The sequence below is a fragment of the Brachyhypopomus gauderio genome, chromosome 12 (assembly GCF_052324685.1).
Source record: "Brachyhypopomus gauderio isolate BG-103 chromosome 12, BGAUD_0.2, whole genome shotgun sequence".
NCBI classification, from domain to species: Eukaryota; Metazoa; Chordata; class Actinopteri; order Gymnotiformes; family Hypopomidae; genus Brachyhypopomus; species Brachyhypopomus gauderio.
The window spans coordinates 21,357,866-21,385,679 of NC_135222.1; the positions used below are offsets into that span (position 1 = coordinate 21,357,866).

A 27,814-nucleotide genomic window follows, 5' to 3' on the forward strand; every position below is an offset into this window, starting at 1 on the left:
GGAGTGCTGGTAAGGTTACTGAGTGTTGACTGAAAGTCTGGAATAAATGGTTAATATCTCATCTAAAACGGGTTCTGGCCTTGTGAATTCCACTGGATAATTTAAACAGCTTTACAGTTACTTGTCTGGAAAATATATACCTTTATCAATCATATGGCCTATTCACTCCTAAGACTCTTTTACTCAGATGTGTCAATACATCAAGTTTGAAGTCGGCATGCCCGTAATACACATTCAGAGTGAAATGGTGTTTTTCTCACTCCTCTTAATTTGACGTGTGCGTTTTGCTCATAAATAACAGGAAATGTCAAAGGAAAGCAGTGTACCCCACACACGTTTCCTTGTATCTCAGGCCATCTATTCCAGAGACGTCGCTGTATGAAGTGGCTGGCCACGTCCCAGCCACGCTGACAAATAAACCTATAAATCACTATAACCTATAAACCTATAAATCACTCAGGCGCATCTATTGTTATTAGATGTTCGTGGGTAATTTGAGCAAACAGAGGTGAAAGAACAGGTTTGACTGGTATGACCATCTCGGAGTGGGTATGGCTGAGGTGAGTAGTCGTTTCTGTGCCATGAAAACAGTACCGTAGGCTGTTGAATATTCTCCATACACACAAATGGAAGAGGAGAAGCCAACTGAGAGGATTTACCCACACCACCCACTCTTTCTGCTGAAGACCATGTGGATTTGGTTATTTGGCTAGAAAAACACGTCTTGTATGCACACATACAATAAAGCATGCGATAGTCTGAGAGCTTATTTCTTATTTGTGCTGGTGCCTGTTGACCAGTGGCCTTAAATGCTGTTAAAGAAAAACTTTTAGTGCAGACGTGCACATCAGACATGCACATCAGACCTGCTCATCAGCCCTGCTCATCAGCCCTGCACATCAGACCTGCTCATCAGACCTGCACATCAGACATGCACATCAGACATGCACATCGGCCCTGCACATCAGACCTGCACATCAGACCTGCACATCAGACCTGCACATCAGCCCTGCTCATCAGACCTGCACATCAGCCCTGCTCATCAGACCTGCTCATCAGACATGCACATCAGACATGCACATCGGCCCTGCACATCAGACATGCACATCGGCCTTGCACATCGGCCCTGCACATCAGACCTGCACATCAGACATGCACATCAGACCTGCACATCAGCCCTGCTCATCAGACCTGCACATCAGCCCTGCTCATCAGACCTGCACATCAGCCCTGCTCATCAGACCTGCTCATCAGACATGCACATCAGACATGCACATCGGCCCTGCACATCAGACATGCACATCGGCCTTGCACATCGGCCCTGCACATCAGACATGCACATCAGACCTGCACATCAGCCCTGCTCATCAGACCTGCACATCAGCCCTGCTCATCAGACCTGCACATCAGCCCTGCTCATCAGACCTGCACATCAGACATGCACATCACTGAGTACATATTTCCCAAATTATATTTTACAAAAGTCGGAGGAAGATGGAGTGGGGTTTTTTTAGTCCTCTGTCTCTCTGTGTTAAATATAACTGTACTGCACTACCCCTGAGACATCGTCTCTGTACAACATCACAGTATGTGCGGAGGCTGACAGAGGCTACAGGCAGGACATGAAGCCACACTGAGGTGGGTGTCCGAGGCTCTGGACTGATGAATCGGTGGCCCCGAAGAGAAAACATACAGCCACATGAAAGACATTTCCCGTCCCACTGAGCCTTAAAAAAAGAGTCGTGCGTGTACCATGGCTGCAGCGTTGCGTGTGGGACACTTGCAACGTCACTCTTTCTTGTCGTTTCTCTGAAAGCGTTCAGAGGCTGAGAAAATGAAGCGATCCCTTCCCTGTCAATGCAAATAAATTCCACACTGCTCAGGCCATGGAGCTGCCTTAGTATTCCACGCTGCGGTAAGTCTGAAGCAATTTAAACGGTGGGGCAACTTAGCTTGTGGGTAACCAACATACTGAACTGTGAAAGGCAGTACACCAATATATCAAGAAAGTCATTCATTTTGATATGTGATATTACTCCCGCAGAATTACACCAAAATGTAGTGATTTCAGTAAAAGCTACTAATAATATACTTATTAAACTGGTGTTTCTGAAGAGGATAGACTTCTGTGGGGGTTGGTAAGTGGATATTTAACTCTGTGTTGTTACACAGATATATAATCATATTTTATTATTACTGAGAGTCGTCCACTGAGACTGAAATAAGCCACATATTAGTTCTATACTGAATTAAGTTCACACTCAAGTTCAGAACACCAGGCATCTTTTTTGTAGTGACGCCAACATGGTTTTTCATGTAACAAGCAATCCTCTAGTGGCCCCTAGTGGAGAAAAATGGTAACAGGATCTAGACTGTCAGAATTATTGTCAGTTACTATTAAAAAAAACTAGTACACGCCATGTAGTCTCTGGTGTATGCATTTAGGTTATGTCCACATATACACAATTATATATAGGTTAGTATAATTATGCCTAAAGTGCCTTATATATAACACAAGAGAACTTTGAAAACAGATTCTTGCTGAAATATTTATTTTACCAAATTTCTATTTGCTGAATGTTAAACTACACCATTTGTGCCATAAACTGATAGACATACACTTAAAGACTGAGAAGGACAACACATGCTTTCTGTACATACAGAGACGTTCTGTGCATCCTGTGTTTTACACTTTATTAATGATGTATAGGCGCTATACAAATTTCTGACAAGACAGCTCTTTATATGACACATTAATGCAGACAAATCTGTCTACCAGTAGATTTAATACTCAATAATTATAAGAATATGAACTGCTATTAGAAGGTGGGATATAGAAACACAAACCTGACATCTGAATTTTGGCTAAATTTCCTGAATGTGGTTCTGAATGTAGATTTTTCTAGGTGGAGTGAATGAACAAAGGAGAGTGAGAGATAGAGAAATGAATAGTAGAGGTACTGTTTAAATGTAGAAAGAGATCTGAATAGTGTGACTTGGAGGGGAATTGCAGAGTCAAGAAGATAATAAGGTAGTAATAGTAATATATAATAGTAATAGTAATATACTAATATATAATATTAGTAATAAGGTAGGGTAAGGGTTAGGGTTAGATGTGGCAACATGTCAAAAAACTTTCATGGTTTTCAACCATTTCAGCTACACCAAAGTCATGGGAGATAATGAAAGATTTAAGATAAATACAGGGTTGCCAACCTTTCAAGATCAATTGGAGTGAGATTTGATCTTTTGGGGGGGTTGGCGAACTAGTAACTCATTGATGTAGATCAGAGGTAAATAAACTAGATTTTTTCAGCGTGAGAAATTGGATGTATGGCGTGTGAGCGTGTGAATACACGCTCGGGTTAATATTTCTTCGTCTGTTTACTTCATAATTTATTTGTTTACTGTAATTGTTTATAATTTTGGTATTCGTTGACAAAGTCATAAAAAAATGCACAAAGCAATCAGGGTTTTGTGCATAACCACATTTTGCAGCGCCTCTCCGCTGCGTGAATCAGGCGCAGCGCGGACACCTCGCGGGTCCTTTCAGCCATATAAACCGTTAACTCCGTAATCCGCGATGTTGTAGTTGCCGGGAGGCCGACAGGCTGGGACGCATTCAGCTGCTCGACACACACTACACCGATATTCCAGAAATAGTTGAGACGAACGGGGAGCTTTGACATCTCTTTCAGTGTTGAAAGTAAAGGTAAGACGGTTCGACTAGCGCAGCGGTTAACGGCGAACACCTCGCGCTGCTGTACCAACACGACGGGCTTCAAGTTCACGCCAGCTAGCCGCGTTAGCCGCGCGCGCGCGCGGTCATCTCTGTTATTAGCGTTAGCATGCTAGCCGCGTTAGCCGCGCGTGTGGTCATCTCTGTTGGAGTTAGCGTTAGCATGCTAGCTGCGTTAGCCGCGCGTGTGGTCATCTGTTAGCGTTAGCATGCTAGCCGCGTTAGCCGCGCGCGTGGTCATCTCTGTTAGCGTTAGCTGCGCGTTAGCCGCGCGCGTCATCTCTGTTAGCGTTAGCTGCGCGCGTGGTCATCTCTGCTAGCGTTAGCTGCGCGTTAGCCGCGCGCGTGGTCATCTCTGCTAGCGTTAGCTGCGCGTTAGCCGCGCGCGTGGTCATCTCTGCTAGCGTTAGCGCGCTGAGGACTTGGCCGGCTAGCAGGCTGCGATGACTGATGAATTCTTCCGTCTAGCCTTTTAAAAAAGTCCCTCAGCGTTTGATCCGCGCCCAGCGGTTCCTCCGTGCGGTGTGGCGGCGGTGATAACGGTTAACGGTGTACGCTGCTCGACGCGTCCCTCGGACGGATGCGCTAGCTGCCCCTCCGGACCAGTAACCGACGGGCGGCCGGAGCGCGAGCCGTGCGGCCGGAGCGCGCGAGCATCGCTAGCGCCTTCATGCTAACTGGCCGAACCGAGAAGAAAGGAGCGAGTGGGGGGGGGCGTACAAATAGTTACCAAACATCGACCTATTTGTTATTGGTATTTTTAATAAAACCCCATCATTTTGGTATCGTCATCCTCGTCATCTCTGGAGATAAGAACCAACAACATTGAGGGAGCGGGTCTAGTGCAGCGGTGGTGGTTTTGTTCACCACAGAATTCGCGGATCCGGGAGAGTTTTAGCCTGAGCGTCTCACAAAGAAGTCTGGCCATGTTGGGCTGGATTTGGGAGTTGACGGGAGCCGCCCGTCTGGGCCAGGACGGACCGTGTGAGATGGGCTAGCTGGAGAGCTCAGACAACCAGCTTTATTTTGCTGGAAAGTGGAGTAGTCGGGTTTGTTCCACGACACACTGTTGTGTTCTGCTTTTAAAAGTTGCCCTGTGTGTGTGGCGGGGCCTGTCCTGCTCTCGTCGACCCGTTTTCTACACAAACACTGTTGTAGAGGCATTGACTGGAGATGAAGAGATGAATAGAAACATCTCGACTGCATGAAACTTGGTGTGAAACGTTGACACCAATTTAACCAGGTGAACGTTAGAAACCAAAGCCTGTCTTTTATTCATTTAAACTGTCCTATTATTGTACAGGAAACGTCCGATCCTTTTGTTGTCTAGGTCTGGTACAATTTTGAGTGTGTGTGTGTGTGTGTGTGTGTGTGTGTGTGTGTGTGTGTGTGTGTGTGTGTGTGTGTGTGTGTGTGTGTCTGTGTGTGTGTAGATGCCATCTGCGAACGTTGGCGACTATGCTTTTCAGTCCTCCAGTCCAGAGCTGGGTTCTGCTCAGTCAACAGGAGCTCCATCCGAGGCACTGAAACAAGTGCTTAACATCATTGAGAAGAAGGTTCGCAATATGGAAAAGAGAAAGGTAGTCGTCGTCTTTACATTTAAATGCTCAGACAGGCTAGTTTGCTGTTTTCAAGCCTTTCTGTCAGTTATGGGACACTTTTCTTAAAGAACTAATGACACACCACTAGCATGAGCAACAAGCAGTGTGAAGGTGAGTTTGAGCTTGGTTCTTGACATTTTGTAATAGTTTAGTTTTCAATGTAATGTTTGGAGCAAATGGTCTCCGTTTCTTACTGTACGTACTACCTGTTCTGGCAGCACGATGGGAGGGGAAAAGTCTTGTCTAGTTGACTGTTTGCTCATCAGACCTCCAGGTTAGGGTGATTGGTGTGGTGATACTGTAAGTCTGACTGTCGGCTCCAGAACTTTATTACGGGTCAGATGGGGGACACAAGCATTTCATGCATGTCGTATTAATGGTGTGTTAACACACGGGACGTTCTTTTCCTTTAACGTTAATCTGTGTTCCTCATTTATAGAGCAAGCTGGAAGACTACAAGACAAAGAAGAACAAAGGAGAGCACCTAAATCAGGATCAGCTGGTGTGTGTGTGTGTGAGGGCTGAGGCTGTGTGTGTGTGTGTGTGTGTGTGTGTGTGTGTGTGTGTGTGTGTGTGTGTGTGTGTGTGTGTGTGTGTGTGTGTGTGTGTGTGTGTGTGTGTGTGCGCGCGAGCGATGGCTGGGGCAGTCTAACTAAATCCTGCATACCAACTGCGAGTCTGTAAGGAAATTGTATTTTATCATCTGACTGTGTTGTGCAGCACTTTTGAATTTGAAATGAGGTTAAAGAGCATGGCGTTTGCTATAGTTGAATTATATTGCCTAGATTTCAGAGGACATTTACGAGGTTGCACAAACTGCCTCGTGTTGCTGGTCTTCTGGGGACGTGCTGATGTATTCCTCTTTCTGTTGGTCCTTGTCACCTGCTCGCATGCCAGGTTTTGTTTTTGAGTTATTACCAACAGCATAGTACTGAGGGGTCATTTTTAACTGTTGGATGAAGTTTCCAATGTGAGATCACTTCACATTTAACATAGTAGGAGGCTTTTGGTGAAGCCGCATCTGCTCAGGACAGGACAGAGCTGCAGTCGCTGGTGTCCAAACATTTGTGCTCCACGTGGTGGTTCTTGAGTTTTCTACTGGGCTTATAAGTTTAACACGGCTGTCAAGAACCTTAATGGCCATATAGGAAATTTGACAGGCTTGCTTATTGGACAGAAGCGTACTATTTTATCTTCTGCTTTTTGTTTTGGATGTTTTTTGTGAAGCAGTTTATAATTGTTACATTATAACTTGCTTTATAACGGTTACACTAACTTAATAACCATGTTAGCATTGTAGCTTGTAGAGAAAATGACTTCGTTTGTCGTTTAATTTCAAATTCAGAGTGCTGGAATTCAAGGCTCAACATGTCCAGTTGTAATCAGTTGCGGGCCACACCGTATATTTAGTGATGGCTTTTAGTAAATAAGTAAGTAAAATACATTTATATAGCACTTTTCACAGGCACAAGCCACAAAGTGCTTTACAACGGAAAATAAAATAAAATAAATCAAAGACACAAAAACACACACTATAAAACAGAAATAAAATACAGTGTACAAGGTCAACGGCTGCAACCTCCACCACTAACTAAACGCCTGCGTAAAAAGGAAAGTCTTTAGCTGTTTTTTAAAAGTATCTACAGTGTCAGCTGATCTTAAATGTGGAGGAAGTGTGTTCCACAGTTTTGGAGCAACCACCTTAAATGCTCGGTCTCCACGAGTCTTTAGACATGAGCGTGGCACAGACAGTAAACTCAGGTTGTTTGACCTGAGTAATCGTGATGAAGTGTAGGGGTGGAGCAGGTCAGCGACATACACAGGAGCTGTGTTGTGTAGTGCTCTGTATGTTAAAGTTAAAATCTTGAACTAGTGTCAGTTTTAGTGTCAGTTATGACATTCATGCAGTACGTGTGTGTTCCTGATCTTTGTTTTCTGCCTCTAGGAGGCGCTGTCCAAAGCTCAGGAGGTGTCGCACAACCTGGAGTTCGCCCGGGAGCTGCTCAAGAACTTCACGTCTTTGAATCTTGAGGTCAGCAGCTCACGGTCTACAATACACCAGCGTCCCACGGTTGTATTTACCCTTGCTCTCCCTTGTGTGGGAGGCGTGTCTTATCTCGTTGACTCCGCCCCCGTCTCGCGGCAGATCCAGAAGGCGGTGAAGAAGGCGGCACGGCGGGAGCAGCTGAGGCGAGAGGAGGTGGAGAGGCATCGGCTGAAGGCCATGCTGGAGGTGCAGTACGTTCTGGACCAGCTGGGCGAGGAGACCGTTCGGCAGGAGCTCCGGCAGGTGATGGCTGCCGGCGGGGAGGACGATACCCCTCTGCTCACCGAGGCCGAGCTCACGGGCCTGGATGACTTCTACAAGCTGGTCAGCCCCGATCGGGACCCCAGTGTGAGGTACTCCCTGCCAAAGCTCTCCCACTGCCGCGGTCTTAACGTGACTCCGAACTTCACCGTTCGTGTTCGTGCGTCGCTGTTTCAGGTTGACGGACCAGTTCGAGGAGGCGTCCGTGCATTTGTGGGAGTTGCTGGACGGGAGGGACAAAGCCGTGGCAGGAAGTACATGTGAGTCACGTCCCACAATGCACGGCGCCCAACATCATTCGTGCTCCTCGTAGTCATGGAGAGCCCTATGCTACAGGTGGCCTGTCAGAAGGCCCCTCTGTGGGTGATGACGCTCTGTTGATGCCCGTACTGATGACCTGCTCCAGCCTGCCTGACCCGAGTCAGCACCTGGGCATCGTGTCCCGGGCCTCCTGCTGCGTGTCCCACAGCTGGGGCGTCGGTGACGGGCGTCACTGCTACGCTGACTCTCCCCTTAACTCTGATGTTCTCGCACTTTTTCTTTATTCTTCTAGCTGCTGCTGCACACATGGATTCATGTTAGTTGTGAGACAGATTACTGCTTTTTATGTCTGGAGGGCTGAATATAACTATGACCAAATGTGCATTAATTCTGTGCATATCGGGAAACGTTGACATTGAGTGTGGTCCTAGAACATAACAGGACAGACGGAAGCTTAATAACTCCTAATGCTTTGTATGCTACTTTATTTGATTGTGTTGCAATGTGCCAAACTCTTCAGAATGTTTATTGATTTATTTTCCTTTATTCTATTGTTTGGGCATGTTATTTGTCATTGCTTTAGTTGTTCGTGTAGAGTCTGGGTGAGTGTGCTGGGGTGTTTGTGTGTGGAGACTGGGTGAGTGTGCTGGGGTGAGTGTGCTGGGGTGTGTGTGTGTGTGTGTGGAGACTGGGTGAGTGTGCTGGGGTGTGTGTGTGGAGACTGGGTGAGTGTGCTTGGGTGTGTGTGTGGAGACTGGGTGAGTGTGCTGGGGTGTGTGTGTGGAGACTGGGTGAGTGTGCTGGGGTGTGTGTGTGGAGACTGGGTGAGTGTGCTGGGGTGTGTGTGTGGAGACTGGGTGAGTGTGCTGGGGTGTGTGTGTGGAGACTGGGTGAGTGTGCTGGGGTGTGTGTGTGTGTGTGTGTGTGGAGACTGGGTGAGTGTGCTGGGGTGTGTGTGTGTGTGTGTGTGGAAACTGGGTGAGTGTGCTGGGGTGTGTGTGTGTGTGTGTGTGTGTGTGTGTGGAGACTGGGTGAGTGTGCTGGGGTGTGTGTGTGTGTGTGTGTGGAGACTGGGTGAGTGTGCTGGGGTGTGTGTGTGTGTGTGTGTGGAGACTGGGTGAGTGTGCTGGGGTGTGTGTGTGTGTGTGTGTGTGTGTGTGTGTGTGTGTGTGTGTGTGTGTGTGTGTGTGTGTGTGTGTGTGTGTGTGTGGAGACTGGGTGAGTGTGCTGGGGTGTGTGTGGAGACTGGGTGAGTGTGCTGGGGTGTGTGTGTGTGTGTGGAGACTGGGTGAGTGTGCTGGGGTGTGTGTGTGTGTGGAGACTGGGTGAGTGTGCTGGGGTGTGTGTGTGTGTGTGTGTGGAGACTGGGTGAGTGTGCTGGGGTGTGTGTGTGTGTGTGTGTGTGTGTGTGTGTGTGTGTGGAGACTGGGTGAGTGTGCTGGGGTGTGTGTGTGTGGAGACTGGGTGAGTGTGCTGGGGTGTGTGTGTGTGGAGGCTGGGTGAGTGTGCTGGGGTGTGTGCATGTCGGCTGCTCTGTGCATAGTGTTTGCTGTGACCAATCTTCCCGTGTGTGTAAAATGCTTCATTTAGTTGGGTCCCTTTGCTTCATCAGCGTTGTGAAAGCACTGGACACTGTAGCATTGGGGGGAAACGCTGCTGTTGGTCATACTGATCACGATGCTGTGTGTCCACCCCTCCCCCATATGACTGCAACTGATGCTGTTTTGTAGACAAAGCTGTTAAGGAGACCTTGGACAAGATCCTGCTAAGTGGTTACTTTGACCGGACGCAGACGCACCAAAATGGCGTGTGCGAAGAGGAGGAGGAGGAAGAGGAGGAGGAGCAGCAGACCACTCCTGCCAAGTCTGCGGAGATGGAAGACCAGGTGTCGGAACCAGGTACGACCCCTCCCTCCCTCCCGGGTCCCGCCGGGCTTCCCGCCTCTGTGCTCCTGGGCTCAGCCTCGTGTCTCGTTGCAGTGGGGCCAGTCACTCAAGACTTCACGGAGACCATTGAGGTGGAAGCCACAGAGGTGAGCGCCTGGGTGACCTTCCTGTCCAACACTTTGTTTGGTTCCCATAGACCCTCCCAACACTAAACTCGTATTTTGTTTCCAATGCACACATTTCTCCTCACAGTTTGTAAATCGGCAGTTCATTCCAGAGTCCACCTACACCAATACCGACAAGGAGCAAGACGGGCAGTGGGCCGTGAGTGTGGAGGTAAGGGGGCTGTGAGCGTGGAGGTCAGGGGGCCTCCACAGGCTGGACTTCTCCCTCCCCGTTGGCCGGTCCTGGCCGTGATGGTGGTGCTCTGTCTCCCTGCTGCGTCTGCAGGTCGTGAGCTCTCTCCAGCAACAGCAGCAAGCTCCACCCCCTCCCCTGAGCCCGGCTCTGGTCAGGCCGGAGGTGCACGCGCTCAACCCCGTGGCGCCTCCGACCACCACGTCGGACCCCCTGGTCCGGAAACAGGCCGTGCAGGACCTGATGGCTCAGATGCAGGGCACCTACAACTTCATGCAGGTCAGCGTCCCCGGCCCCTCCCCCTGGCGTCCCCGGCCCCTCCCCCTGGCGTCCCCGGCCCCTCCTCCTGGCGTCCCCGCACCTCCCCCTGGCGTCCCCGGCTGGCCGCTCTGCTACGGCTGCTCATTACATGCTTGTGTTGCAGGACTCCATGCTGGAGTTTGACGGACAGTCCCTGGATCCTGCCATTGTGTCTGCGCAGCCAATGGCGTCTGCGCAGATGATGTGTTCCCCAGGTAAACTGAAGCTTTCCTGCATCATGATTACCACACGTGTGTGTGTGTGTGTGTGTGTGTGTGTGTGTGTGTGTGTGTGTGTGTGTTCATGGTGCTCCCCTGTGATGTGTGTTGCAGCTCACACAGAGAGCAGACTCCCCCAGCACAGCGCTGTCCCGGGTCACCCCGAACCCACACAGGTGAGTTGTAGCTGGGACCTGCTCGTCCAGCAGGTGTGATGACGGTGACCGGTCGGTTGGGTCACTTTCTGAGCGTTCACAAAAAGCCTGGCCCATGTTTGTGGAAACGCTTCAGAACCAACAGATGTTGCAGCCGTGTCTTCAGTAGCGTGTGTGAACACCGTTCGCCTCTCTGCTCCGGTGCAGGTTTCTTTGGTGTCGCCCCCCGCTGACACGTACCCCCCCACGCCGCCACTCTACCAGGCCCACGGTTCTGACCCCCGTCCGCCCGCCGAGCCCATGGACCCCCTCCAGGTACACTTGCTGTGCTGATACTGTGTAGAACTGATGTAGGCCTGACTCTCCGGGGGTGCGGATACGGGTGCTGATCATTGGCCCTTCTCTTAGGTGTCCATGCCCCTGTCGTCTGAGCCGCCCACGGCCCCCCCCTCCCAACCCCAGGGCTTTCAGTCCGTCTCCAAACCGCTGCACAGTGGAATCAACGTTAACGCTGCACCATTCCAGTCCATGCAAGCGGTAGGCCTCAACCCGCCCTGTTCTACAGCTCCATACCTGACCTGTGGGTCACACTGCGCCCTGCTGTAGTTGTTTTGTGGACAGGTTAAAGGTTAATCGGCTTTTCAGGTAAATGTCGGATTGTTTGGTTCGAGGCACAATGATGCAATCTATAAAACGCCCAGATCAGCGACTAGAATTACCCAGACATGACTGGTGTGTGACGTACACCTATAAACTCCGTTAATTCGTGCCTCCATTCTAGGTGTTCAATCTGAACGCCCCGGTTCCTCCATCCAGTGAGATGGACTCTCAGAAGATCTCCAGCCAGTACCAGAGCAGTTATGCACAGGGCTTCAGCAGCCCGCCCACCCATCTGGTGGAGCACCAGGACCTGCAGCAGGACGCGCTCCAGACCGGTACGCCTGAGCCCAGCTGCACAGAGTCCTGAGCCTTCGAGTCCACACTCGGTACCATCTCTGGTTTGCAGTCACACAGAAAATTTTTATTACATTTCTGGCTACAAGCTTGCAAATTATTTGCAATGAAGTTCGTACTTTTATCCAAAGGAAATAAGAAAAGCAGTAAAGAATTTGATTTGTTTGGCATCCCACCTTCCATGACCACATGCACATAGGACATGAGAGAGTAGAGATCACACAGGCCAGCAGGAAACAGTACACGCCCTACATACACAAAGGAGAACTGCTTACAGGAGCCTCTTGTGTCCTGTGAAAGCATATGGCTTCATTAGGTGTGTTCTGCTGCATAACGGTGATGTCATGGCCCTGACAAATGGGTGGACATGCACTGCAGTCCTTTCCCCACAATCACAAAACTTGAAAAACTGACTAACGAGGTAAGTACAGTGAATAAAATGAACCAAGTAGCAGCCGTAGCCGCACCATGGGGCATATCTGCCTCGTTCACAGCTACAGGAACCAGAGTTCGCTTGAAGCAAACCACTAAGGAGTAGAGACTGGTTCTCTGGACCACTCCAGCACACGCGTCTTTCACATTTGAGCAAACACATGACGCTCTTGGAACACGCGATCCTGGCTCCCATCAAAATCCTTTTATTTATTTATTTCTCTTGCTACAAAGACCAAATTGCATGTGGTCAGCTACAGCTAAAGCAACGCTGTGTTTTGTCATCGTCAGTTGTTGGGACGTTCCACTCTCAAGACCAAGGCATTCCTTCCTCTGGGGGGCACCAATCTATAGCTCAGCCACCCCCAGGCCAGGGTGCCAGCTTCGCCCGCCAGACACAGCCCTTCTACAGTAGCCGAGCGGTACCCCGGGCCGGTCCCCGCGGTGCCAGGGGCACCGTGAACGGTTACCGAGGCCCGTCCAATGGCTTCAGAGGTGGGGTGCACCCTCACTACACCGTACACGTGTTACTCGGATGAGATTAAAATGATTCTGCCTATTGCACGGTCGATTGGTGACGTGGCTGTATCGTTGGTTAGGTGGATATGATGGCTATCGCCCCCCCTTCCCAAACTCCCCCAACGCTGGGTACGGGCAGACCCAGTTCAACACTCCGCGGGACTACGCCAGTTCCACCTACCAGCGGGTGAGCACCACGGCTCCCCCTCCGGGGGGGAGGGGTTTAGTCCACATACCCGGCAGATGAGACTTGTCTTTGTGGTTTTCTCGTGTTCCTCGATGCATCTGCCAGAGTTCAGACGTTCTGTATGTTTATTGATCCGAGAGTTACGCCTGCGTTTTGCAAATTTTATTCAAAATGACGTACAGTAGGAGTTGGCCGTCTCCATGGAAGACATCGCTCTTCTGGTATACTACATCTGAATCTAAGGACACCATTAAGATAGAACCCTGTCGGAGGGAATATTTGCCAAGAAACCAGTGTCTTGAAGTGGCCGGAGTTCTTTCCGGTTCCTGATGGAGATGGGTGATTAGTGTGCATGTGAAACGTTGGAGAGACTGCTGAAGCCAGCACTGTGTGTATGTGTGTTCATTCTTTGCTATCTGTTTCTTTGCCTACTGAACAGGAAGGATATCAGCAGAGCTTCAAGAGAGGAGGTCCCCAGGGAGCCCGGGGGGGCTCTCGAGGTAATGCTCCAGGGATGCGGCCCTAAAGGCTTGGCGAGCGCTAGTGTCTTGGGCCACCCTGAACACTCATTCACTGAGAATGTGTTACCCCTGACCATGTTTGATACCCGTTCTTTGTTTGACATCAGTGGTATTTCTTCTTCTTTTCTTTATTTCTGCTTTTAGGCTTATTTGTCAAAGTAAGCCTGCTTTGATAATATACATAAACCTTTTATGGTAACCCATGCAGAGCTGAAATGGTCCGTGTTGTGATTTTTCAGCAAGGTTGTGTTAAAAGCAAATAGATATTCCTGTAAACTTGAAAGATTTTCATTAATTTATTTTTTGTATAAAATAAAATGCAAAAAAAATAACTGCCACTGTTGGTCCAGTCCATGGGAGTCTTTTTCCTTTCTTCTTTTTAATTTTGTTTTTTAAACTTTTAAATTATTTTGCATTTATTTGCCCTGCTCTTTCTGCCCCTCGGTTCTCACCAGTGAGCCCTCCCCATGCGCGTGCACACACACACACACACACACACACACACACACTCACACTTTTGTTGATCAGAAGCCCCCCACCACCCTGACTCTGTATGTTCACGTTGCTTCTTGAGGGAATGTTTCAATAAAGACGTGTTGCATTACCTGCTTGTCTGCTGCTATTTTATATTTTGCTTTTCACGCTCCAAACTCTGGACACCAGCCTGTGAAGGTCCTGTGCGGTGAAAAGTTGTGCTGGCTTGGCTGTGGTCTGAAGGAAGGCGGTGTGATTGCCTGGCTGAGCTCTTGAGTCCCACACCCTTTGCTTCTCTGTCTTTTTGCACCATGTGTTGAGCACTGCGTCCCTGTTTATTAAGAGTGTGTTCTGTGAGAGGGCTTCAGACTTTGGTGGTGCTCCTGTTGCCCATGTAGAAGATGTTTTAAGTTTGTTCCTGTGTTTGGGGGGTGGGGGGGTTATATGGGCTTTCAACATACTGTTAAAGCGCAGAGCAACAGATTTGCTGCTTTTAGATCATCTGGAATAAGAAGACACTGAGATGTGACCCTGCACTGATCCAAATTAATGTTGATCTTAAATTGGCTACATAGTGAAGTTTTTCTTCTTTTGAACTAAACGGAGATAATCCATTACTAGGGAATTATTTAACATCAAAGATGTCTGCTTGGTTTGTCATGGGGAGGGGGGAGAATTTATTGGAATCCTGCAATGAACTTTACTACATTGGATCAGTAATGTACTTGTCTCCTCAGGAATGGCAGCAAAACAAATTAGTTAAACCTGAATGAGAGCTTTTAAGGTCACTGTTTACAGTTGATAAGGTTAGATAAATGCTATGGAGACATTTTGTTAATGACTTCAAAGTCATCTTTACTAAGCTGAGGTGTGTTAATTGGTTACCCAGGTGAGTAGCATTTTTAAAGATCCTCAAATTCTCTGCTGGTCATTCTGATGTTTTACCAGAGCGTAACCGAATGGAGTGATGACTCTGTAGAGCGGATGGTCATGTTGAGATGACTTCTTGTGTTTTGACTCGCAGGACGCGGGGGGCTGTACAGGCCTGGCAGAGGAATCGGACCCATGGCTGTTCAGCAGAGCAGCTAACCCCAGACCCGTCTGGCCAGCTCGCTGACTGGGTCACCTCACACTCCGTCTTTGGCGGCCGGACCTCGAGCTGTGTCGACCCGTGTAGCCAGTAAGGATGAATGTATTTGGGATACGTGATGAAAGCCCTGGCACCTCTTGCACTGTCCGTTTTGAAGCCTTCTCAGGCACATGCTTCTGCATAGCCATAAATCTTTCAAGCAGGGACATTCTGCCTTTGTTTGTGTTTCTTATTTACCTTGGACCAGGACCGATGTGCACTCATTCAAAATTATCCAAAGGAAATGTTTCAACAAATGTGAACAATCATGTTTTCTGTATTGTGTGTGTTGTCCCAGCAAACTGTGATGGAATTTGCGCTTCTTTAAATTTGAAAGTTGTGTTAATTGAACAATTATAATGCTGCAAATAAACAGGTTTAGAACTTAAATTTCCAAACAATTTCCTCTACCTACTCAAATTTGCAATATTCCTAGAAATACTGTAAAAACATTTATGGTATCTCTGAGTATGAAGAAATCAGGTGATTTTCACTACAGCAAGAATCATTGTGGAATGCCTCCCTTCAGACTCAAACATGCAAAGGGCCGTGGAAAACGTCTCCAGGACCAAAACTCTGCACTTGAACCGCAAGTGCCTCATACTGTGCATATTGCAGTAATGCAGGATCTACCCGATCATTGGCACACACTTTAATGACATATCGCAAGGAATTTAATGTCTCATTATGAATTTACAGAAATATAAACTTTGGATTTGTAGTTGTTCAGAACTGTTTACGTCTTGACACGCATCATTTGTATGTATTCGCATGCTCGAGTCTTGAATCTGGGATCATAAGAGTATGTTCCACTTTGGTCCAGATCCTGGCTCGATGTACCAGGCCAGTCAGGTCTTACCCTAACATCTACTGTCAGGAGAATCGCCAATGGGGGTTGGTTTTTTTTTTTTTTTTTTTTTTTTTTTTTACCATTTATGAAATTATTTAACAATTCTCAACATCTGTATACTTTATTATTGCTCTAACCCTTCTACAGCACCAAACCTGCATTACGTCTCTATTACCACATAATGGGCTGCAATTATTTCCTTGAATATGATTGACGCATCTCCTTCCTAACACAGTCTAGTTCTACCGTATCGGGAAAAACTAGCCCTTTAAATGTCAATTTACCATTATTAAAGGTAGATTAAAAAATCTTCTAAAATATGAGTACAGTAATAAAGTCTCAAATTGCATTGTTTATTGAAATACCTCTCTGCAAGCCAGCACACCTGCTCAAACACGTTTGAGTGGGACACAACATTCCAACGCAGAGCAAAATAAAAGCTCCTGAATTTAGCTCAGAAACCACTTTTTGCTTTTTAAGTTGTTTTTATAGTGGCTTTTTGTGCTCCTTGGACATAAAAGTGCAAAACAACTAACACACAATTTAAAAGGATGGACAAAATTTCAACCACCAAAGGGGAAAAAGATAAAACAAAAAATGTCTGAATTATATTTAACTTATTCAGTAAGCTCTGCATTTAACATTGTACAACACCGGCGAGAGCAGTAGTCTGTCAAATGGGGAAATCTGAAGGGCCGTCAGGTGGATTTGGCTGCTTCCTGAGTCCAGACACTGGAGCAGAGGTCATGTTTGGTGTGGTGGGAGTCTTGTTCATCCACACAGTCAACACAATCTGTTGTCTAAGGCACCTGTGGGGCACCTTGGTCTATGATAGGATCGGCAGCAGGGGCAGGCTGGCCATCATGCGACGGGCCTGACGGGCCCTGGTTTAGATCCTGGGGGGGTATATTGTTGTTTAGATCCTGGGGGGGTATATTGTGGTGGTCTTCAGGTCCTGGCTGTTGCTCAGGGGGAGGAGCCTGGTCTGACCTCATCATGAGCTCATCAGGAACGTCATTGCCTTCCACTGTAAAAGTGTTGAGGAATTTTGCAAAGCTTTAGAGATTTATTTAGTAAATTGCACATGCAAAGAATAATTCTGAGAAGTTCTAAATATTTGGATGACTATAGTCTCGACAGTATGGGCGTGTGTAACTCAAACTAAAGGGTGACCCACCGTGGACTTCAGGTGCAGGCTGTGCATTCTGGATTTTTAAGCGCTCCATGTGTTCTACAGCCTGTTGCCAAGGAGAGACAGAAGACGAGAGAAGAAGAGAAGGAGAAAAGGACTTTATAGGCTCCCACCACTAAGTCAGAAAGTCAAGAGAAACACATGAATGATTCCCCATGTCTAGGAGATACAGCTGGTGGCCTGCACAATTCAGTCTGTCTATCTAAAGCACGTTTGTGTGTGTGTGTGTGTGTGTGTGTGTGTGTGTGTGTGTATGCTAAAGCGTGTGTGTGTTCTGAAGCGTGCATGCTGAATTACGTGTGTGCTGAAGCATTTGGACTGAAGCGTATGTGTGTGCTGAAGCGTGTGTGTGTGCTGAGCCATGTGAACTGAAGTGTGTGTGCTGAAGCGTGGACTGAAGAGTGTGTGTGCTGAAGCATGTGGACTAAAGCGTGTGTGTCCTGAAACGTGTGTGTGCTGAAGCGTATGGACTAAAGCGTGTGTGTGCTAAAGCGTGTGTGTGTGTGCTGAAGCGTGTGTGTGTGCTGAAGCGCATGGACTAAAGGGTGTGTGTGCTAAAGAATGTGTGTGCATGCTGAAGCGTGTGTGTGTGTGTGCTGAAGCGTGTGGACTGAAGCGTGTGTGTGTGCTGAAGTGTGTGGACTGAAGCGCGTGTGTGCTGAAGCGTGTGGACTAAAGCGTGTGTGTGTGTGCTGAAGCGTGTGGACTGAAGCGTGTGTGTGTGTGCTGAAGCGTGTGGACTGAAGCGTGTGTGTGCTGAAGCGTGTGGACTAAAGTGTGTGGACTGAAGCGTGTGTGTGTGTGTGTGCTGAAGCGTGTGTGTGTGCTCTGACCTGCTGCAGCTCCACCTTCTGTGCGTTGAGCTGCTCCTGCTGTTTCTCCAGCTCCTCACGCTGTTTCTGCAGCTCACTGGCCTTCTCGTTCAGATCCTCCTCCTGCTTTGCTAGATGCTCCTCAAACTCGCGCATCTCCTCCTCGGTGTAGGCCTGGTTCTGCTCCAGTGTCTACCAGCACACACCACCGGTGGAGGGACACATTACTCATTACTGCACCCACCTGTTGCATTCGTGCAGACAAAGAAATTATTTTGCTTATCTTCCCAAAGACGCTTACCTCCCAACTGTCTGGTTCAAGAAACTCCTTTTTCTTTGTGGCGATCAAGAACTCGTCCAGGGACACCAGCCTGTCCTTATTGGTATCAACCTGATTCAGAAAGAAAGTATTTAACAGCATTCTAATATAAGTAAAAATATGTATAAAATATGTTAATAATGAAGATAAACGGTGAACATGGAGGGTCTTGGTTACCTCGTTCATCACGTGTTCCCTCATACGCAGTCTCTCTTCCTCCATCTCCACCATGTCGTCCTCCTCGTTCGTGGGATCATAAATCTTCTCCAGCTTCCAACACAATTTCAAACACGTTATTACAATCACAAACTACAGCCTCGTTTTTTCCACCGGGGCCGTTTTACGTATCTAATGTGTTATTAAAGCACCTCCTTGGTGAATAGCGCCTCCAACTCCTGTTCGTCAAAGAACCCGTCTCCATTTGTGTCTGCAATGCACAACAGGCAAGCAACACACACTGAGATTTAGTTATCAGTTCATTTGATGTTAAGGGAAGCGTATATGCATCTCACAGGCTCAACAGGTTTCTCACCATGCAGGTTGAAGAAGGTTTTGGGGTCGAAATCTTCTGGATCAAGACCATCTGCCTCCTCCCACACCTCCTTCAGCTGGTCCTGACTGCCCTACAGAAGACGTGTGGTCAGCATTACTGGGGAGTCACCTGTACAGGTGAGTGCAGGTGCAGGAGGAGCCGTGCGGCCACCTACCGGATGGTTGACTTTGGGATGATCGGCGTGCTTCTTTCTCATCTCCTCGTAGTGCTCCTCCTCCTTCTTCCTGCCGTCATCGTCCAGCGTCTTCAGGTGCTCCCTCCTGTCGTGCTCCTTCATCATCTCGTACCTCTTGAACTCCTCATGCCGCTCCTTGTCAAAGTTCTCCAGATCAGATGTAGCCTGGAGAACGTGCATATCGCACCACAGGTGTTACTGTTGTGAGGTTGCCAGGTAACCTGGACCACGTGCATATCGCACCACAGGTGTAACTGTTGTTGGGTTGCCAGGTGTTTGTTACTCCCATAACATTTGAAAGACGTTTTATATTGTAGCAGATTCCAGGGGAGTATAGGCAGCTAGATTAACTCTAAACTACAGACAAATGAGCAGAGACAAAACTTATATGGTAATGATCCCTAAGTAATAATCCCTAAGTATACTAATTTTATTATGCAGCATTTAATGTAAGCTTGTAGGTGCACATAGTACACTATCTTACTGTGTACTATTTCACTAATTATTGCTATGAAGTCACTAGTACTATTTATATTCTTTTTAGTAATACTGTTTATAAAGGACAGGGCCATTTTGAAATCAAGTATAAACTGAACTTGATCAATTATTATTCATTAAAAAACATTGTACATTTATATAAGGATCACCATGGTAAAGTTACAAGGCCATTTATAGGTTTTAATTAGTTTTACCATTAGTGAAATGGTGTATTACTACACAGCAGGTTGTTGGTTATGTAACTGAGTGGCCGTGAGCTGCAGGACAAACACGTCAGCTGCTGTCAGCCCAGCGGGGGAGTGTGAGCGTTTACGCCTGTGATGTCAACACACACATGGGCACGTGGGGTTCCGCACAGTGCCAGGACCAAACACAGCAAAGCCACCGCCGTCGCCAGGCAGACTCCACCATGTTGAGCAAGGGTTGTGACACCCCCCCCCCCCCCCTCCACCAACGCTTTATTTAGACTATATTTACTTTGTTTATGTAACCATTTCAAGTTAACTTAAGCTTACAATATATTTTATGCCACTGTTCTTATTTTGTAGAATGTATGGTAAATCTCAGTTTGTGGCAGTGGAGATACATTTTTATTTTATTTTTTTCCATGACCATATATTTCATTTTAAACGTCATTGTCCAACACGATGAGTCCCTGCTGACATCATCGTGTGATGGACAGGTAGATATAAACAAACTCTAATGCAAACGTACCGATTTAATGAGCCTGTCCAGATCCTCCACCTCAAAAGTGTGTGGGTTCATGTGGTTCAGGTACTCAAACTGCTTCAGGAGAACCTGGTGGTCCACAGTCAGGTCTGAGGAGCAGAGGTAGAACCAGACACTGATGATGCAAAGCTAGGAAATCATTACTTTCAAAACGAAAAGTAGTAAACAGTACAAAAACAAACAGAAAACTAACAGATTCGTTATTTCGTTACAGCATTAATATGACTGGGACATGGTATGTGTTTATGATTTATATGATATATATATATGATTTATATATACAGTATATGTGTGTATGATAATCATTACAGTTCTCCTAAACTGTTTTGTGTTTGTTTTTCTTACCATTTCCGCCGTCAATGTCTTGTTTGGCTTTGATCAATGTCCGTAGCCGACTAACTTCTTGCCTTTTTAATTCGTCCAACTTAGTTCTTACATGGTGGCTGACAAAATCCAGTTCTTTGGCCAGTTTCCCTTGCTGCAGTCGGATAACAGATCATCCGTGTAAGTGGTCAAATCAGAAAACTGATAACGCAATAAAACGACGTGGCTAAGCAGGCATGCATGAATCATGTTATTGTACCTTTATGTCCTCCATATCTGTGTTGTGAAGCTTTTCTCTGAAATGCTGGTCCTTTTCCAGAAAATCGATAACTTCCCTGAGATAACGGTCATAATGCAATCCAGTGTCCTGAAAAAGTGCAACAATTATTCATAAAAAAACAAACAAACAAAAACTGCCGACGTGCTGTCAAAGTTTGCTGGTGGGTTTTATTTAGTGTTGATATGTGTATATACAGCATCTGGTCACGCTGCATGCACACGCGTGGAGGAAGATGAGGGAGGAGGAAGATGAGGACGCTCCTCACCGCGCTCTGCGGCGCCTGCTGGATCGTCTCCTCCGGCACTTTCACTTTAGTCTTGTCCACACTTATAGGAACCGCCCAGGAGCCCAGCAGCAGGGTCGGGAGCACAAGGCACACGGCCACAAGCCCCTTCCTGGACGACATCTGCAAACACAGAACAAACCCTGGTTATAACACCGCGGACCGTGGAGTGACGGTCCAACACAGCCTGATCGCTGATCTTCTGACCGCAGAGATGCGTGACGTCATGGCGAGAAGGTGCCCCAGACGTCTACGTGTCACTCCGAGCGCTTCTGATGGACCGGTGTCGGTGGAGCTGTCGTCGGACAGGTTCGGCTCGACTGCTGGTGTAGGAGTGGGCCAACACACATAACGTGGTCGCCAACTAATGTTCTGGTCGGTTACACGCCGCCCCAGATTAGACCCAGATCGCTTTACACGGGGAGAAGGTCCACCCTCCGGCGCCCTCTGCTCCTCCACTTCAACTAGAAACGATTACAGAAACAAACCGTGTTCTGCTGAACCTAACTCTTCATCCACACGCTATCTTGTGATGGTTCCTGGTCTCTCATCACCACTAGTCCTCTTCCGTGAAGACAGATGAAGAACTACACTCGCTAAATCGCAGCTTTGCGGTCTCACCAGCCCGTTTACTAAAAGGGGAAAAGCAGATGCGGCCGAGACGCGGCAAGATTTCTTCACAGCGCCACCTACTGGTTGTTTACCGGAGAATAACACGACGTCTAGTTATTGAAATTCAAAATAATTCAATAATTCAAATTAGTTGCCAGGCTATTTATAAGATGATCAGCCTTTCACAGACAAGCTCTGTTATTATGAATTCTAATTTCTCAGTATATATTTTGCATACGTTGAAACAACGGGCACATTAATATACCTGCATAGTCTATAAGGCAGTGTCAGTAAGGTATAATGTCAGTGCTATTACAAGTTCCTTAACAATATTACAATTGTTCACCTATTACCACCTCCCCAAAGTTTCTATTAAATTAGCTTACTACTCTGCTTGTGATGTCACCTCTCCTGTCTCCTTTGTTGTATGTTGTCCATGATAATAAACATTTGCTTGACCTCAGGCGCTGCATCTGTGTTTGTCACGTACATGATCTCCAAGCTAACATGTCAGTAAGTAGTATAGAGCAATTTTCCAAGTTCCCCTTTCAGGACGCAGCTGTGGAGATTGTGCCATGTTTCTGCTCCACAACACGAGGGCTGTAGTCTGGGCAGAACAGTATCACTGATCATCTTGAACACTAGATCTCTGCGTTGTAAATGTTTTAAGGGCTTATCCCTAAAACATCATTTGTCTTCCAGGTCCCAGAGGTCTTTAGATCAGCTGCTCTTGAATCTTAAGAGTGACAGCATGTAGACTCTGGAACAGCTACTGCACACAAGCTCTTACTCTTCACTCGTACCTGTATAGGCCACTATGTCTCATCAATGCAAAAGATATGAACTGTTTTGTCTGAAACACTCTGACTAGAAATATGAGTGTCTGCCATTCAGTACTGTGAAGTCAATAATAATAATAATAATAACAACAAAAATAATAATGATAATAATCATTATTATTATTATTATTAGTAGTAGTATTATAATAATTATAAGATCACTGAGTTATCTTTTTTACGTGACTTTGCATTTGGAATACTGGAAGGTATGTAACCGACATTACAACATTTTATATATAAACTTATAATTTATAATATATATAAAGTTATATATAAACTTATAATTTAACATATAGTAATTTTAAACTGAGCTTGATCTTTATAAATAATAAGAAAGATCTTTAAAATAATATGTCTACTATAAGAAAAGCATTTTTATTGAACGTGCAATGAGTAACTTTTGTGCTGGAGAGACTTTTTCGGTCGCAGGTTTGACGTCACTTCCCCTTGTAAACTCTACTTCCTGCCAGCCTCGTTGCGCTCTTTCTTTCCCTCGGTTCCGTGAACGCCATCATGGGTCGCATGCACGCTCCCGGGTACGTGTTCATTTTACATAAAACGGTCTAATAAAGCGACTATACCACATGTCGGAACACACACACATATGATTATAGTCGACCCAAACGCGTATGTTCTGGGTGAAATGAGTCGCAGGAGAAGATAAGCTGGCGTGTTCGCTTCCGCTGTAGTGGAGGCTCGTTGGCTGGTGCTGTACACGGGGAGGGTTGAGGTCCAGTTCAGTGCTGATCCACTTCAACACGTGTCTGTTTGGCACTCGTACGGGCTGCATGCAGCATGTCGGCCTCACTGTGTCAGGGTGGCTCCCGCGGTCCGGTTCACGTACCGCTCCTGTAATGGGACGTCAGGGGGTTTGACCACTTTTGGACTGAGGTCATGGAGTTTCTGGGCAGTTTGTTTGCAGCATCTTTAAGTTTTAGTTGCCATGTGTAATGATTGTTGTAGTTTCCTCTATTGGTTGTAGTGATAGAGGCTCTATTTTATTTTCCCACACCCATTTCACAAAAGTTGCCCAATTTTCTGTTCGTTATGTCGGGGAAATTCAGTTTTTTTTTTTGTCAGTGACATACAAAAACCATATAGTCTGTTCTGGAGTGGGAACCCTGTAAGTATTTCTGATTGGTTTTGTGCTTTTGTGTTTCAGTAAGGGCTTGTCGCAGTCTGCACTGCCCTACAGACGCAGCGTACCCACGGTGAGTCTTTAACAAGCTACACACCACCTCCTCTTATTCCACACACATGAAACGGCAACTAATTTCTGTTTTCTGTTCTCTTCAGTGGCTCAAGTTGACATCAGATGATGTTAAAGAGCAGATCTTCAAATTAGCCAAGAAGGGTCTGACCCCATCACAAATTGGTAAGTTTGTTGGTAAGATTGGTAAGACGGCTGCAGTGTAGCACATTTCATTGTCCCATTCTTTGCGTGTAAGAACTGAGATATTTCTGATGTGCTAGATGAACCGTGGAGGTAAATTAGCAGTCTGGCTGGATTGTGCCAGTGCTGCCAGTCCCCTTCAGACATATAAAGCAAACAAGACACATTTGTGTTTTGAATCTACTCTGTAACGTCTGCATGCTGCAAAGATTCTTGGGAGAAAGGAGCACACTACCACACCCCTCCCCACCACACTACCACACCCTCCTTACCACACCCCACCACACTACCACACCCTCCTTACCACACTACCACACCCTCCTTACCACACCCCACCACACTACCACACCCTCCCTGCCACACTCATTCTTGCCATGAATAACTAAGGAGCAGGTCAATCCTACCGTGTGGACCTCTTTACATAAAGTGCTGCATGTAGCTGTGGGCAGATATTTTAGAGTTGGGCCCCATTGCTGTTAACTCCTGGAAGATTGGATATTTTAGTCACGTGCTGTTGGCTGGACGGTGTGCTGCAGGTGTGATCTTGAGGGATTCCCACGGCGTGGCCCAGGTGCGCTTTGTCACTGGCAACAAGATCCTTCGTATCCTGAAGTCCAAAGGTTTGGCTCCAGACCTCCCCGAGGATCTGTACCACCTCATCAAGAAAGCCGTTGCTGTGAGGAAGCACTTGGAGAGGAACAGGAAGGTAAAATGTCTTTGCACAACACTTGGCACTTGTATAGATGTTGAGAAGGTACTTTTGCATGGATCCGTTGGAGTGTTGAAGCTTTGGTGAATCTTGTGTGTCTGGGATCCTGCTTATTCCTACTTCATCTTTGAGCAATTGGATGTTTTTACGATGTAGAAAGGTTACGCAGGGCATAATCCAGACTACACACACACACACTCCTCCTGACCGTTGCTGTCACGCGTGTGTTGGTTAGTGACGGAGCTCTCTCGCCTTTGCAGGACAAAGATGCCAAATTCCGCCTGATTCTCGTCGAGAGCCGAATCCACAGGCTTGCTCGTTATTACAAGTCCAGGAGGGTCCTCGCTCCCAACTGGAAGTAGTAAGTGTGAACCGAGTGTCTCGTGTCTCGACTGGAGTGGTGGCAGAGAGCAGACGGCTGCCGTGTAGCACATTCCATTGTCCCATTCTTTGTGTGTAAGAACTGAGATATTTCTGATGTGCTAGATGAACCGTGGAGGTAAATTAGCAGTCTGGCTGGATTGTGCCAGTGCTGCCAGTCCCCTTCAGACATCACGCTGCTTCAGCTCCTCTTTGCTTTCCTCCGTCTGACCTTCATCCTTGTTTTTCCTCCACAGTGAATCCTCCACGGCGTCTGCACTGGTGGCATAAATGGAAAAAAACGTTTGGACAATAAAGAATATTTGGATGAATAGTTTCTTTGTGAGTCATGTTTGTGTACGTTGTGCTGTTAATTTCATACCCTATCCGTGACCGTTTTTGGTATTACTGAAGTATTGTTGAATTATACAATGCTTAAGACATCCAAAATTTGAACATGGCGTTCAGAAAACCAAGTCTTACAGAATAGAGTAGGATGTACTGTAAGACATTGACCTTATCTGGTTTTAATCAACTGATCGTCTCTATGATGCCACAGATGCATTGCCAGATGCCAGAGATACATTGATGCATCGTTAAATTGCATGTGAGCAGAATATTTAAATATTGTGATGTTTATCCACTTCTGGTTCATCTATGTAAAATGAGAAATGCAAAGCGGATTAAACCACTTGGTGGGATACTTGTATGTATCCATCACAAAAACTGATTGGTTTTACACACTTATTGGTCCAGCAGTTACTGAATAGTCTTCGTGGTGTCAAAAGCTGAAGTACATGAATAAAACATGTACTGTACTGGTGTCTTGTCCACGGTGAGCATTGTGTCCTCCGTCCCCTATATGTCCTCTAGGGGTCCAGCAGGTCACATTGTGCTGGGTGGTTGGGTTTTATTGTTTTTTTGCTACGCTACACTGATGTAGCAACTGCTAAATCATGTGATATTACATTTTCTATTCAACATTTCAAAAACATGAGCACCATGAGTATCATACAGCAGTGTGTGGTCTCGTACGCCCATGTGATGTGGATACATTTTATGGACAACCAATAAAATAGCACTATGCAGTAATAAAATGCTTCTATACGGTTCAAGACTTGATTTAAGGGTAGTGGCTCTAGTCTAAAAAAAATCTTTGGACTGAAGTTCGTGTATTTTGTTGCTTCATTACCTGTGGATCTACCTGATATTAATAGTTCAATAGTGTTGTGGTTTCCCTCCAGTGATTATCTAAACACCTCAAAAACCATGACATGAACTACCAAAACTTCCATGAACTTCCCCAAGCTGTCAACACTTCCCTGGTTTTCATGCAATTGAGGTTTATTGAAACGTAATTGTTTACAGCTTTTCTCAGTGGGTTTGGTTTATTTCTCACATCATGGTTTACATTGGCATCCCAACAAGTGCATTTCTCAAAACTACATAACCCAATGAAATGCCTGCAAAAGCACATAATTCACTCAGAATTCTTTGTTTTTGCCTCAAAATCAAATATGTCAATTAATTTGTCAGTGCCATCAGAATATCTAGTCTGTGTGCCATTGCCTGTAATATGAGCAAGGCAGTCAAAATACTTAAGTCATGTTGTCAGTGCAACTATAGGCTACAGTCCCTGACAAGTTTTGTCACTTATCCATGTTGTGGAAACAAAAGCTTATAACCTGACTTTAAATTCATTGGTTTTAGAAATTACTCATGAAAGCTGAAACCCAAATGAGATTTAATTTACGAAAATAAATTTGCTTTACTGCAGAAATATTGATCATTTGATGAACACAGAAAGGTCAGATATTGGCAAGACAAAAGTTGTCACCCACAGAAAGTAAGGTGAAAATCAAACAAATAATTCACTTCATATACAAATATATGCTTCATAACACTGGTGAATGACGTTGTGGTGCTATTAAAGCCATATTTAATATTTTCTGTGACTTCCACGAGCTTGAAGGACCGCATCCATGCGGACAGACGGCTATTTTCAGAACAGTAAGAGGTGAAAATCACGAATGTGATGCAAATCGTCAATATCACTTCCTTGAAATGAGAATTGTTGGCGATCAGGGAATAATCCAAGACGTTAGTGCAATTAGCATCTGCAGCTGAACACTGCGTCCAGGTTTTACTGACCCTGCATGTTACAGTAATAAACAGCAAACGCACAAGAGAGCAGAGTAAATCAAACGTGTTCAATGCTACAACCTACATTCCTGCACTTGTTTACCAGTGTTTATAAAGGTCGTACAACTCCGGATTATTGAATGTAGTTCGTTTAAATACGCAGTATATTTTACACGTGCTTTGGCCATACTTCACCTGTTCACAACCCCGCAAAAGCGTGTAATTCATTATTACTCCATAAGAGGGCAGCATTTCATCACTTTTCGGACCTGTGATTTTTTTCCTTTGAAATATGTGAAAGAGTTTAATGGTTTTAACCTTTCCCTCCAGCTTAGATGTAGGAAGTTTGCCACGAGATCTTAGCATGCGGCACAATCTCGAAATTCTCTCCGGTAGGCCGCTGGCTCCACAGCGCATGCGTAGAGGCACCGGTATCTCTTCCCCCCTCCTGCACCACGCTGCCTTCGGGACGCTCCGCTCACATCACAACGAAGACATCGAGACTGTTCTGCACCATACAGCCTCCTGCAAACGAAGACTGAAGCCTCAACTCTTCACTGAGACACTAAGCACAAACATATGCACTTATATTCAAGTGCATATATATATATATATATGTCACATATGTATATGTATTTGCTAGAGATTGTGTACATATGTATATGTATTTCATAGAAACATTCTTCTTATTACATTTACATTT

The 27,814-nt window shown here is 46.3% G+C and overlaps 3 protein-coding genes and 2 non-coding genes across 5 annotated transcripts; 4 read left to right on the forward strand and 1 right to left on the reverse strand.

Moving 5' to 3' along the window:
* The first annotated feature begins 3,552 nt into the window (after positions 1-3,552).
* Positions 3,553-15,431, forward strand: caprin1a (cell cycle associated protein 1a). Its single transcript, XM_077023792.1, has 19 exons — positions 3,553-3,712; positions 5,173-5,319; positions 5,780-5,842; positions 7,286-7,372; positions 7,487-7,740; positions 7,826-7,908; positions 9,640-9,807; positions 9,889-9,941; positions 10,048-10,131; positions 10,246-10,431; positions 10,577-10,667; positions 10,785-10,846; positions 11,033-11,140; positions 11,234-11,362; positions 11,607-11,760; positions 12,503-12,706; positions 12,811-12,917; positions 13,357-13,417; positions 14,937-15,431. Exons 2-19 carry the CDS (start codon positions 5,173-5,175, stop codon positions 14,999-15,001), a joined length of 2,106 nt encoding a protein of 701 aa, XP_076879907.1. The 5' UTR covers positions 3,553-3,712; the 3' UTR covers positions 15,002-15,431.
* A 792-nt stretch (positions 15,432-16,223) lies between these two features.
* Positions 16,224-21,398, reverse strand: nucb2a (nucleobindin 2a). The gene is made up of 13 exons (XM_077023793.1): positions 21,264-21,398; positions 21,039-21,179; positions 20,753-20,860; positions 20,515-20,647; positions 20,155-20,258; positions 18,922-19,107; positions 18,747-18,837; positions 18,583-18,641; positions 18,392-18,484; positions 18,197-18,286; positions 17,917-18,087; positions 17,069-17,129; positions 16,224-16,918 (listed from the first exon to the last, which is right to left on the reverse strand). Exons 1-13 carry the CDS (start codon positions 21,282-21,284, stop codon positions 16,692-16,694), a joined length of 1,485 nt encoding a protein of 494 aa, XP_076879908.1. The 5' UTR covers positions 21,285-21,398; the 3' UTR covers positions 16,224-16,691.
* A 1,535-nt stretch (positions 21,399-22,933) lies between these two features.
* rps13 (ribosomal protein S13) lies at positions 22,934-25,301 on the forward strand. The gene is made up of 6 exons (XM_077023794.1): positions 22,934-23,043; positions 23,670-23,718; positions 23,804-23,882; positions 24,437-24,606; positions 24,870-24,970; positions 25,227-25,301. Exons 1-6 carry the CDS (start codon positions 23,021-23,023, stop codon positions 25,258-25,260), a joined length of 456 nt encoding a protein of 151 aa, XP_076879909.1. The 5' UTR covers positions 22,934-23,020; the 3' UTR covers positions 25,261-25,301.
* LOC143528955 (small nucleolar RNA SNORA19) lies at positions 23,921-24,049 on the forward strand. The gene has a single exon (XR_013134562.1). It is a non-coding gene; the product is annotated as a small nucleolar RNA SNORA19 (small nucleolar RNA).
* Positions 25,036-25,164, forward strand: LOC143528956 (small nucleolar RNA SNORA19). Its single transcript, XR_013134563.1, has one exon. It is a non-coding gene; the product is annotated as a small nucleolar RNA SNORA19 (small nucleolar RNA).
* Positions 25,302-27,814: the final 2,513 nt, after the last annotated feature.